The sequence below is a fragment of the Rhinolophus sinicus genome, linkage group LG06 (assembly GCF_036562045.2).
Source record: "Rhinolophus sinicus isolate RSC01 linkage group LG06, ASM3656204v1, whole genome shotgun sequence".
Lineage (NCBI taxonomy): Eukaryota > Metazoa > Chordata > Mammalia > Chiroptera > Rhinolophidae > Rhinolophus > Rhinolophus sinicus.
In genome coordinates, this window is record NC_133756.1 from 25,254,949 (window position 1) to 25,268,141 (window position 13,193).

At 36.4% G+C, this 13,193-nt stretch overlaps 1 protein-coding gene across 1 annotated transcript in view; it reads left to right on the forward strand.

The window, feature by feature from the left end:
* Nucleotides 1–13,193, forward strand: part of PRKAA2 (protein kinase AMP-activated catalytic subunit alpha 2) — a 48,444-nt gene that overhangs the window by 10,532 nt on the left and 24,719 nt on the right. The window contains exon 2 of the mRNA XM_074334766.1: nt 10,409–10,550. Coding sequence (XP_074190867.1) covers nt 10,409–10,550 — 142 coding nt within the window. The remainder of the gene's footprint in view (nt 1–10,408; nt 10,551–13,193) is intronic.

The following is a 13,193-nucleotide window of genomic DNA, read 5'->3' on the forward strand; positions in this document are numbered from 1 at the left end:
ACATGATATGAAATATTTTTTATACTGTGAGAAGACATATTTTAAGATCAATAGCTGTTTTTAAACAGCTAAAGTACCATGATCTGGGAAAAAAAAGCCACCATGTTCAATAATGCTTTGAAGGATACAACTGTGACTGTTGGGTCAATGTTTTAAGGAGGCAAATTACAATGCAGAAAAATAAGGATCTTTCTATAAAGGAAATTGCCTTGGAGTGATACAGTTTGTACCACAAATCAGATTTCTGTCATTGACATATTTCCTTACATACTGAATGATAATCTTTCAAGATTGTTACCACAAAATTCCTAGTTTGAATGGAAGGTTGGCATAGATAATCTTTAAAGTTCCTTTTAACCTTAATATTCTGTTATTGTACATCTATTTATCTGCTGTGATTGACTTCCATAGCTAGCCATGACTTCTAATTTGTATCAAATCAGCCTTCTAGTCAAGAACAATTAGAGAATCTGGAGAAATTTTAAAAATCTGTTTGAAGGCAGCCAGGGCTTGAGCAGTCAATATTCCCATCAGAATAAAAATGCATTGGAGTGAGCCTGACATTTTGTTTGACTTTGAGTCATTTCCTAATTTGTACTAATAGTAAATGTAAGAGGCCAGAGAGAGCAGTGAGTAAAAGGCAGAAAAGCTAAGCAGAATTCAAGTCCTGCGGAGACAACAGTTGGAGTTCACATCTTATCAAGGAGCAGAGTCCCTGGTTAGCAGTTGGGTTTTTGGTTGCAACTCTCTGGAGATTGAAATTCTTCTTAGAATCAACTTAATCCTAGAGTATTAAGATGATCTTTCTCAGATCTTTAGGAGTCAGATAAGCAGATAGAAAATAAAATCAGCTGGAGCCTATACAGTTTTTCTCACAGTGTTCGTCATTCCAGGAGACGAGGCCAAGACAATAGAAACAAACTTGTAGGTGATACAGATGTTAAAGTAACTGATTAATATGTTCAAGATGAAGAATTTTAGTAGAGACTCGTAAAAATAAAAATATTCTATTACTGAAAAATACAATAGTTGAGTTAGAACTCTATGGATGGTTTAACATCAGATTAGAGTCTGTTGAAGAAAGGATTAGTGAACTGGAAAATAGTTTAGAAGAAATTATCTAGACTGAAGTATAACAGATAAAATGATGGAAAGAAAGTGTAAAAGACAAAAGTAAACAGTGAAAAGTCTAACATATGTATTATTGGAACTTATAGAAAAAAAGTTAATTGCAGACTTATTTTTTTCCCCTATTAAAAGATGACCTCTGTTTTATCTTATTTTAATACAGTTTCTCTGGACATCTACCAAGATAAATGTGATTTTTTCAGTGCTGGTACCAAACCCCCAATTTACTGTAGAAATGACCTGTGACTAGTGAATTACATCTGGACTGGGAGAATGAAGAGACATGTTAATACCCCAAGAGACTACATTGCTACTGCTGTATTTCGCCAGTATAAATCTTGTAGGGAAACAGACCTCCAGCTTTCCTTATGGTGTCTCTTCTAACTCAGTGCACCCCTTGTGGAGAGCTTAGAAGCTGCACAAATGGGCTGTTATATGATGTAGTTACTGTCTGAGACTTAGGGGTGCTGTAGTACATTGTGTGGATGCATGTGGGTCTCAACCCCCACAACCTGGTCTGCTGTGTGTGATGAGGGGTTTTAGAAGCAGCAACTGGATGTTTTAAAGACTCCTGATGAAGATGTATTTGATTTGGCCATATTGATATGCTGTGTTTACAGTCCTAAATCCTTCTTAAAAACTCAGTAAAATTGGTGTTAGATTACTCTCTATTCTGTCCTGTGAATGTGAATGTCATTTTGAACCCAAGATCACTGATGATCATACAGAACAGGCACTATACAATTACAGAAGGGGAGGAGAGACTGAATGGGACAGAAGCAATATTTGAAGAGCTAGTAGCAGAAAGTTTTCTAAAACTTTGATGTGATTAAACACATCAAGCCACCGAACCCCAAGCAGGATAAATGCAAGAAAGCCATTCCTAGGTACATCATCGGAAAACTGTTCAAAACTGGTTCTATTTGCTTGAGGCTTTCCTATATTGGAGTGGACTGCATCTATCTATATAGAGATGGGAGGAAATATTAAGAGAAAATCTTAAAGGTAGCCAGAGGATAAAAGATGCATATTATCATCAATGGGACAACAACAAGTTGACTTTCTCTACAAAACATAATGAAAGTGAGAAAACAGTGTAGAGGTATTGTTAGAGAGGTGAAAGAAATGAACTGTAAACCTACAATTTTGTACCCAACAAAAATAACTTTTAAAAATAAAGGCGAAATACATTTTCAGGTAAGCAGAAACTGAGAGAATCTGTCACCAGCAGACTCATAGTAAAGGGAACACCAAAGGGAATTCTTCAGGCAGAAAAATATTGACTATACAAAATAATGTATTGTAAGATTGAAAATACATGTAGAAATAAAAGACAACAACAGAAAAAATGGGACAGGATAAATAGAGTTAAAGTGTGTGAAAGTCCTTGCATCGTCTAGGAAATGGTAAAATATTGATTTATATTAGGTTCTAATAAATCAAGAATGTGTGTTGTAATCCTTAGGGTAACCACTAAAATGAAAACCTTAAGGCCCCAAAGGTAAGAAACAGTCTATGTTTCTCATTTTGTTTTGGAGGGATCTCTAAAGTCATTCCACAAATCTATCTTAAAGAGAAATTTTATGGAGCATATAATTTTATTCAGTAAATATATTCAACAAAAAGTTTATTCAGTTAAGGGCAATTAATGGGGATGGAAGCAGAGACAGGAAAAGAAAGGAAGGTGAAGAAGGAGACAAAGCATGTAGACATAAGGACCAGAGTTGTAAAGACATAAGACGGGGGATGATTTAAAAAACTTTGGACACGTTCCTGGCAGATTCTGCTGTTCATCTGGAGTGAGGATATCTATGAACATTTTAAAAAATCTTGTATCTCTGACCTTGATGCTAATACTTTCTCCAGCAGTTTTAAATAATGACTTCTATACTGGAAAGCTTTTTCTTATTCTGTGTAAATGATTTTGTAAAGCGTTAGTTGATTCTCCTGTGGAATTCTTGATTGACTCATTTTTAAAGAAATACTTTAAAATTATCATCTGAAGCCAGTATAAACATGGGTTTTAAAAATAAAGCAGAATGCAGCATATCATGTATGTAATCAGTTATCCAAGAAGTTAGATGTAGAGCAAATCTTTGCTAAAAAATCACAGCTTCAGGCCTTTACTGATCTATTTAAAATAGCCCATTTTCCTACCTCCACCTCTGTCACACATACTCTGCTTTATTTTCTTTGTTTTTTTGCCATTATATCACCATTATATATTTGTTTATTGTTTCTATTCTCCACCTTAAGGCAAGTTCCATTTATACTTGTATTTTCAGCATTTGGATAGCCTAGGACACAGTAGACAGTCAGTATATTTGTTGAGTGAATAAATGAACAAATGAGTACAGAGACCAACAGAGTAAAAGCAACTAGGAGAGAAATGTCAAGGATACATGAGTTCTCTCAGTAGAAATTGAGTGCATGTTACCTATTGTATTATGGGACTGTTTCAGTCCATGTTTTATTTTCTTGGCATTTGGCAGCTCTTGACGAATAACTAGTATAGCAGATCTATAGCAAAGGCCACAGCTCTGCCCCAGCCTGCATTTTCATTGAACAAAGCAGTTCTCCTTACTTGATTATTCTCATCCATCGTCCCAGGTCCATCTTTAGTCTATCACTTCTAGACTCCATCCCTTCACTGTGTTCTAATTTCCCAACTCAAATGTTGAATATAAAAAGATAAACATGCAAGTATGCATTCCTGATACGTTATAATCCAAAGCGCCTCATTAATGGGAGGTAAAGTAGTGTGAGTTGTGAGCTTGGGCTTTGGAGGCAGATGTCCCATCTTGTCATTCCCTGCTTGTTCTCTAATTCCTAGTGTCCTCATCTATAAACTGGGTGGAATGATACTTACCTGACAGAATTCTGGTAGTGCTTATTTAATCAGAGCTAGATCAAAAGGAATAAAGTCTTTTGCTTTCTGTTTAGAACTATCCTTTAGAGAAAGTTAAAGGGCTTTCAGGGAAAGGAAGTTTGGAGAAAAGCACTGAGACTGTGTTTCGTTTCACCCTGGGTGAAGAAGAAAGGAGCCTTGTGTTATTTTGGCAGCGTCTGGTGATGGTAGGGGTCAGAACGTGTGCATGTCGTGTGACTTCCCTGACTTCCGAGTGAAGGCTCTTGGTATAAATGAGTGAAGAAAGGGTGACTGACACCTGGCAAGGCCCTGCTTGCTGACACACATGGTGTCCCTTGGCTCGTCATAGCCTAGGTATGGCTGTAATGCTGTCCAAACATTCTTTCTTAACCTTTTTACTGAATTATGCCACATATACAAAAAGTTGCCTACATTCTAAGTGATTTTTTTTTACAGAAATCCTCAATGAATTTTCCCAAACTGAACGTACCCATGTAACCACGATGACGCAAAAAATGACCAGTATTCCACAAGCCCCCTGGTGTCTGGTTTTAGTTACTGTTTCCATCCACCACCCTCCGCCAAGGGTAATCACTAACCACTGATTAGTTTCACCTGTTTTTGAACTTTATATAAACAGACTGATATTTCTGTCTGGCTTCTTTTACTTTGTTTGGGAAGTTCATCCATGTCGTGTGTAGTTGCAATGTGTTCATTGTCGTTGTTGTGTATTTTATATTAAGAATCGACCATTCTGTTACTGATGGGCATTCGGGTACTTTTTACTTTTTGGTTATTAAGAATAAAGCTGCTTTAAATATTTTTGAACATGTCTTTTCTCCATTAATAATATATAACTATTTTAGATAAACATATATATTTAAAATATATATATAAATATTGTTTTACAAATACTGTGTTTTTTTCTACCTTACGTTTCAGATTTCTGTTATTACTGGGAGTACTGTTTGAATAATCTAGCATGGCTTTCTAGAATACCATATTTCCTGTTTAAGTTATTTGAATCTGTGCAATACTATAACAGGTACCCACTGCTATAACCTTAGAGCTTTGTTTTTTTTTCACTTGTCTTGTAGAGTTATACTTAACGAGCTTTACAACGTTACAACACATACTGCTTTTTAAACTGATCTTTAAAAGACTTATTTAGGGTGATAGTCTACACTTGTAAGTATGAAATCATTCTTCAGGGATAATTACATTGCCATATCCTTGATAAATATATTTATTTTAAATTTTTACTGATTCCATCAAATGCTGTATCTCATCTAATGATTGATACATGTCTGGGCAGTGTATCTTTCATACATAGTCTTTTGTAGTTCAAAATAATTCAGAAAGTGCCTTCTAAATATGAAAGGTTTTTGAAAACTTGAATTTGATAAGAATCTTTTTTTTTCCTGAAGTATAACTTTTGGCTAAAAAGAATCAAGTTATATTTGGAATATATGGTGTATCTTTAAGAAAAGGATTTTGCTGTATTTTTAGTCCAACTGCTGTTTCTAGTTTGTTTACCAGTCTTTTTAATGTAAGAAATTGTATGGGCAATACATTATAATTTATTTTCATTACTGTGTTTCCCCAAAAATAAGACCTAGCCGGACCATCAGGTCTAATGCGTCTTTTGGAGCAAAATTAATATAAGATCCAGTCTTATATAAGACCCGGTTTTATATTACATTAAAATAAGACCGGGTTTTAATTTTTGCTCCAAAAGACGCATTAGAGCTGATGGTCCGGTTAGGTCTTATTTTCGGGAAACATGGTAGTTCATAGATGGCAGTTCAGCAAAATTGGGAATTTAAAGTCAGTTCAAACCTTTTATGAGTTTTAAAGTATTCTGAATAGTGTATTATTTAGGTTTAGTTGTGAACAACAGAAATCTTCAAAATAAGAGTGGCTTACACGAAGCAGTGTTTTGCTCTCTTGTAACCGTCTGAAACACCTGTTCCGGCCTGTTCATGCATCACTCCTGACGGTATCAGAAGCATGGTCTTGTCTCTTCTGTTGGTCCCACCTGCCTATCCCTATCCTAAAAGTACGAGATGGTGGCTTTGAAATTCCAGACTTCAGGATGGAGGAAGGGGTGAAAAAGGAGCTGCTAGGGACATTTGGCTTACATGGCATTGGCCAGAACATAGTCACATGGCCACATCTATGAGTAGTTTCTATACCTTGGCTATTGTAAGAGATGCTCTGGGCATCTCTTAGAAAATGAGTAAAGAGATGCTCATTGCTCTGGGTAGCCATGTGGTCATCTGTAATTTGAGAGTCTTACGTCTGGGAAAGAAGGGTGCAATAACCATTGGGGCAACTAGCAGGATGACAGGTCTCCTTTGTTCACCACTTACATCCCAAGTGTCCAGTACAGTACTTACCATATAGTCCTTCATCAAATAGTTGTTCTATGGGTGAGCGCCCCTTATTTCTCCTGTCAGAATAGGCATTGCTCTGGATATTGACTTATCTACATGGTAAGTTATGACCAAGTTGTCCATCGTTGGTGATATTTAATGTTCGTTCTCATCTATGTTCTCCCTTTACAAATAAGGTGTCCCTAACAGTCTTCAGACTGACTTGCTACCATAAATAATTTATTCTAGCCTTCTTGTCGCTGAATAGAGGCCTATTAAACCTCTTTTTTCATGTGTCTTTGATCAATACTGACCTGGCATGTTGAAGGTACTCAGTAAATGTTTTTAGATTGCATCAATAAATAGGAATAAAACTTTGATGAATACAAGCCTTTTCTTTTAGCTACTTCCTTAGAAAAATGTATGGCTGTAATACACATAGACAAAATTGTTAGTCTTAAATCTGTTTATAGTAACAAGATTCTTAGGAATATCATTTGGCGTTTAGGTAGAATGTGATTATGAGACAGCTATTTGGAATTAATTATAACTAAGTACTAAGTCACTTAAGTTATGAGGCAATAGACACTAATATAGTTCAGCAAAGTGAGGGGGTATCCTTAAGCCATTCAGCTCGAACTCAGGTGTCCATTTAGCTTATCAGTGTGCTTTCAAGGGAAAATGCCATTTCTTTTCCATCATTTCATGGGGGAAATTTTCTTTCAGGTATGAAGATAAATGAGTCACTATTTCCTCAGATATCATAGACAAAGTAATACAAAGTTTAAAAAAATGATTAAAATTTTTTTAGCTTTTTTGAGTTATAATTGACAAAATTGTAAGATATTTAAAGTGTACATCATGATGATTTGATATACGTATACACTGTGAAAGGATTCCTCCCATCTAGTTAATTAACACATCCATAACCACACATGTTTATGTATTTATATGTATATATTTGTATTTTTTGGTGAGAGTATTTTAGTTATACTCTCTTAAGCAAATTTCAATTATACAATATAGTGTTATCAACTATAGTCACCATGTTATACATTAGATCCTTGGATCTTATTTATCTAATAGCTGAAAGTTTGTGCCCTTTTACCAACCTCTCCCTATTTTCTCCACCCCATAGCCCTCAGCAACTACTTTTCTACTCTGTTTCTATGAGTTTGACTTTTTTTTGTAAGACTCCACATATAAGTGGTAACATGCAATACTCATCTTTCTCTGTCTGGCTTACTTCACAAAGTATAACGCCCTCAAGGTCCATCCATATTGTCTCAAACAGAATTTCCTTCTTTTCATGATTAGTAGTCCATTATATACCTATATACTTGTACCATGTCTTCTTTGTTCATTCAGTCGACGATAGATACTTAGTTTCTATACCTTGGCTATTGTAAGCAGTGTTGCAGTGAATCTGGGAGTGCAGATATTTGTTTGATACCCTGTTTTCATTTCCTTTCCATAGCTACCCAGAGTGGGATTGCTGGATCATATGTTAGATCTATTTATGATTTGTTGAGGAACCTCCACACTGTTTGCCGTAGTGGCTCTACCAGTTTACATTCTCATCAACAGTGTATGAGAGTTCCCTTTTCTCACATCTACTGCCGCTGAACTGAAGTGAGACAGTTCGAGACCACATGTTGTGCTAGTACTTACTATGGCACGTTGGATGAGTAATTTAACTTCTCTGTGCCTCAGGTTTCTCATCTGTACAGTGGAGGATAATAATACTTTCTAGAGTTATGAGGTTGAGTGAGCAGGGCATTTAGTACTTAGAATAATACTTAGTATATGGTAAACACTTAATAAATGTCATTGTCACCTCTGTCCTTGTTATTAACATATTTGCCAAAGTGATTTGAAACTTGACTTCAAGAAATGTTTAGGAGAGAATGTTACCTGACTCCTTGGTTTCTAGCATGTAGGCTGTGTGCCACCAAGTGAAATAAAGGACATAGATTTGGTGGTGGAGGAGGAAGAGAATGCTGAGCTTAATTTGAATGTGTTGAACTTGAAGTATTTGTGGGCTGCTATATGGATTTAAAATATATGGATGTGAAGAAATGGGCAGAGTTATTGGCATATGGGTAGTAGTTAAGACTATGAGAGGTGAATGAGATAACTTAAGGATCCACCTTGGGCCTAGGTTAGAAACCTGGGGAAACTAACCTTTAAAGAACAGGTGGAGGCCATGAAGACCATCTGAGAGTAGAACCAGGAGAGAGAGCAGTGCCAGCAAAAAGAGAGAGTGATCAGCGTTGTCCAGTACAACAGAGATTATAGTTGGTCCCTGGACAGCACAGGAGCTAAGGGAGCCAGTCCCCTGCAAAGTTGAAAATCTACGTATAACTTCTGACTCCCCCAAAACTTGACTACTAATATCCTACTGTTAACCATAAGCCTTATTATTAAGATAAAGTCAGTTAACACATATTTTGTATGTTACATGTATTACATATTATATTGTTACAATAAGTAGCTAGACAAAGAAAATGTTACTAAGAAAATCATAAGGAAGAAAAAGTACATTTATAGTTTGAAAAAAAAAACAACCATGTATAGGTGGACCCACACAGTTCAAACCCATATTGTTCAAGGGTCAACTGTACAGTAGTCTGAGAACTGAAAAGTATAAATGGCTTGATAATTAGTGAGACGTTTGTGACCCTTTGGTTTTAGTAGAGGAGTGGAGGCAGAAGCCAGAGAGTGAATTTAGGGATGGTGATAAGGGAAGAAGAAGACTAATGTAGATTACGCTTTTGAGACGTTTTGATGAGACAGATTTTGGAAACTAGTGGAAGATACAGGGTAAATGGAAGATTTGGGAGACGGATGGGTGTTATAGGCTGAGCAGAAGGAATTATTAGAAAATAAAGAGGTTGAATATAAAGAGAGTATAGAAAGTATGAGTTCAAGGGTATAAATTGATGAGACTGACCTTGAACAGGAAGAGGACCAAAACATCTCTGAGACTGGAGGAAAGCGGGATGTGGATATAAGTAAGCCTTTAAGACAGAGGAAATCACTCTTAATGACTGCGTTTTCCCCAAAGAAATGAAAGGGAAATTTGTCTGCTGAAAGGGGTCAAGCGGTGAATAGGTGCTGTGAGGACAGTGGTGCAAGCTTAGAATAGTAACTGAGGGAACTAGGAGAAGAGGGCTAAAACATCTGTTCCCTGATTGAGGGGTTTTTCATTTGAATAGTATTTAAGTATACCAGGAGAGGGAAAGACTGTTACATTGAACACAATGTGTATTTATTTAGCATCTAGTATATACAAAACACTGCTACATACTTTCTGGGAGGTTCAGATGAATACTGACTGTCTCATTCAAGACTGGTATGAACTGATCGCTCATGTCATGTGATTTGTGAAAAACACAAATATTTATAATAGCCTAAAAATGATAAGTGACACACGAGCTTTATAAACATACTATGAGGGTTTGAAGGAAGTAGAGATTCCATCAAACGGGGTGAAATAAATACTGGATTTCTTCTGATGGGGGAAGAAGGCTTTGGGGAAAAGGCCAAAAAAAGGGCTACATGTGAATTTTATGATGAAATAGTAATGAAACTAGCTATGAGTTTTAATATATTACAGTAATCATATATTCTTCTATAATACAATGACTGGCATTAACCAGAAGAGGGGAAATAAAGAGATTAACAAAACATAGTGAATTCTGTTCTACCCAAAAGATGTTCCAAATTTGATTATAATTTTATGTAGGAGTATATAATTCAGTAATCCTTTCCACAAATATTTAGTGAACATCTCTGTGCTAGGTGCTGAGGATATAGTGGAGACTAAGATACGGTTTCTATTTTCAAGGAGTGCCTACGAGTACTCTAGTAGGAGAGACGGAAGTGAAGAGAGATACTTCAGTTCTATGCAATAAATGACGTAAAAGTGGTATATATGAGTAAAGAAATTTGGGGTTACAGTGCAAGGAAGCACGGATAAATGATTATGTTCCTATGACAGCATTTGTTGTTTTTTCCTTTTTCTTTTCTTTAGTTGGAGAACATCAGTTGACAGGCCATAAAGTTGCAGTTAAAATCTTAAATAGACAGAAGATTCGCAGTTTAGATGTTGTTGGAAAAATAAAACGGGAAATTCAGAATCTAAAACTCTTTCGTCATCCTCATATTATCAAACTGTAAGTATTTTTGTACCTGATAATACAAAAGAGAAACTGTCTTGAAATAGCTACGAAGTTACAAATAAGTGTTTATTTTTAGTTAACCTTTTATAAAAATACTTTTTTCATATTTATATTGAGCAAGTGTTAATTCATTTAGCCTCCATCAATCCTTCTTTGCATACTTATGGTTTAGAATTAATAGTTATTGTTTTGAAATTGGTACTGGTTTTTTTTTTTTTAAGTGATGAAAATAAGCCTTAGAAGTTGACTCTTCCTGCTAGCATTCACTTTCAAGTTCGTTTAGGACTTTGATATTTCTAGTTTCATTTTGTAATTTTTTTCTAGTCAATTTTCATTAACATATCAAGGTATTTTCTTTTTGGAAAAGGTAGAAAGTAACTGTTAAAAATTATCCACCATACTATATTACTTACAAAATTCCAATTATTACTTTAATTGCTGGTATTAAAGCTCTTTAATTATTGATAGTAAGGCAAATGAATATTGGGGAGATAAGACAAGTTATAAACTTTAAAGATAAGTAAATATTAGAGATTAATAACAGGTTAATTAATTACATTGAAGGATAATTTAAAGTCAGCTAGATCTACAGAAAATTCAGACATTAATATGCAACAGTAGTCTATTAAATCATTTGATGTTGCCGTTTATTATCTATTGAGAAAATATGCCAAACACTGATAATTATCTTTGTTTCTTTATCTTAAAGCTTGGATAGGGTTTTATAAAATGAATATTAATCTTATTGAGTACCTGATAATGGTTAGAAACTATATTGAGCATTTTACATATATATAATTTCTTTTCATCCTAAGCCTATAAGGTAGGTATTATTATTCTCGTTTAATAGATAAGGAAATTGCATATCTAAAGAGTATCAGCAACTTGTCCGAGGTGAAATATACAGTAAGTTGCAGACCTGGTAACTGAGTTCATATCTGATTCCAAATGCCATGCTGTTAATATCTACTTCAGTACGCAGTCTTTTTCAAAACTGAGAGTTATATAAATCCGTTTTAAAGGAAGTATAAATTTCTGGATCCCTTGTTTGCCTTAATTATTTTTAATATACAGTCAAGCACTGCATGATGACGTTTCAGTCCACGATGCACTGCATATACAATGTTGGTTCCATAAGATTGTAATGGAGCCGAATTTCTTGTAAGAAATGGATGGATATGTGGTTCAGGAAGAATTTTTTTTCTCTGACAGGAGCAGTGTCTGTGGGGATTGGCAGTAGATTCCCTCCTACACACAGCACCTCACTTTTTGGTGCACAGATGACATCCCACTCAGGCAGCCACTGAGCTGTCTCAGCACCGAGGAGCCTGACCCCACCCCCTCCCCCAGAGCATCCTGTTCGGAGGGCACTAAATTCTTTGTGGCGGACCTCAGATCCTGTACAAGGACACAGGTCCACAGGAGTTCCCTTAACAAGTATTAAGTGCCATTGCCACCTTAGTAAAAGCTTTCAGTGGTAGTGTGGAGCCAACCTCTCCCCGTACTTTGGGAATGTGTTCAGGTTGTAATGATGTAAATAGATAAGTTTTATTTCTTCCATCAATTCAGTGCCAGAGATAGCCCTTTATGCCAGATAGGGCCAGTGGAACCAAAAACAAATTTCCGAAGTCAAAACACTTGAGTCCTCAGTTCTGCACCCTCTCCATGTTAAACCTCCCCCCTCCCATTTAAATGAACACCACGAAGTTCCTTAATCTGCCCATTGTTCCAACATGCAATAACCAAAACCACACTGCCATGACAACCCCCTATGTTCCTTTCTCTCTCCATCTTGGTTTCTTATTCCCACTGATCCTCAGGCCACCATTCCAATCCCTCCTGACAGTCACTGTTGTGGTCACCTATGCCTTCCCCACCAGTTTCTCCCCAGTATTTCCAATCAGTCCATTCCACGTCTCTGCTCCCTGGAGCAACATTGACGGCTTCGATGCAGGGGGAGGGCTTGTGGGACACTGTTTATAAAGTGGACAGCGGTGGACAGCCGTGTCCTCATCCTTCACACTCACTCGCCACTCACTCACTGACGCACTCAGAGCAACTGCCAGTCTTGCCGGCTCCATTCATTATAAATGCCTTATATAGGTGGACCATTAAAAAAACCTGTTCTATGCTTAGGTACACAAATACTTATCATCATGGTACAATTGCCTACAGTATTCAGTGCAGTAGCATGCTGTACAGGCTTGTAGCCTAGGAGCAATAGGCTGGATCATACAGCCTAGGTGTGCCATAGGCTATACCAGCTACCCTGTTTCCCCGAAAATAAGACCTAGCCGGACCATCAGCTCGAATGTGTCTTTTGGAGCAAAAATTAATATAAGACCCGGTCTTATTCTATGTAAGACCTGGTCCTATATTATAGTAAAATAAGACAGGGTCTTATATTAATTTTTGCTCCAAAAGACACATTCGAGCTGATGGTCTGGCTAGGTCTTATTTTCGGGGAAACATGGCAGGTTTGTGTAAGTACACTCTGATGTTGGCAGAACGATGAAATCACCTCATGATGCATTTCTCAGAATGTATCCCTCTTGGTAAACTATGCTGTTTCTTAAACATACAGAGACAAAGAACTAAGTATAAGCTCCATGGCTTGGACACAATTATGAAACCAAA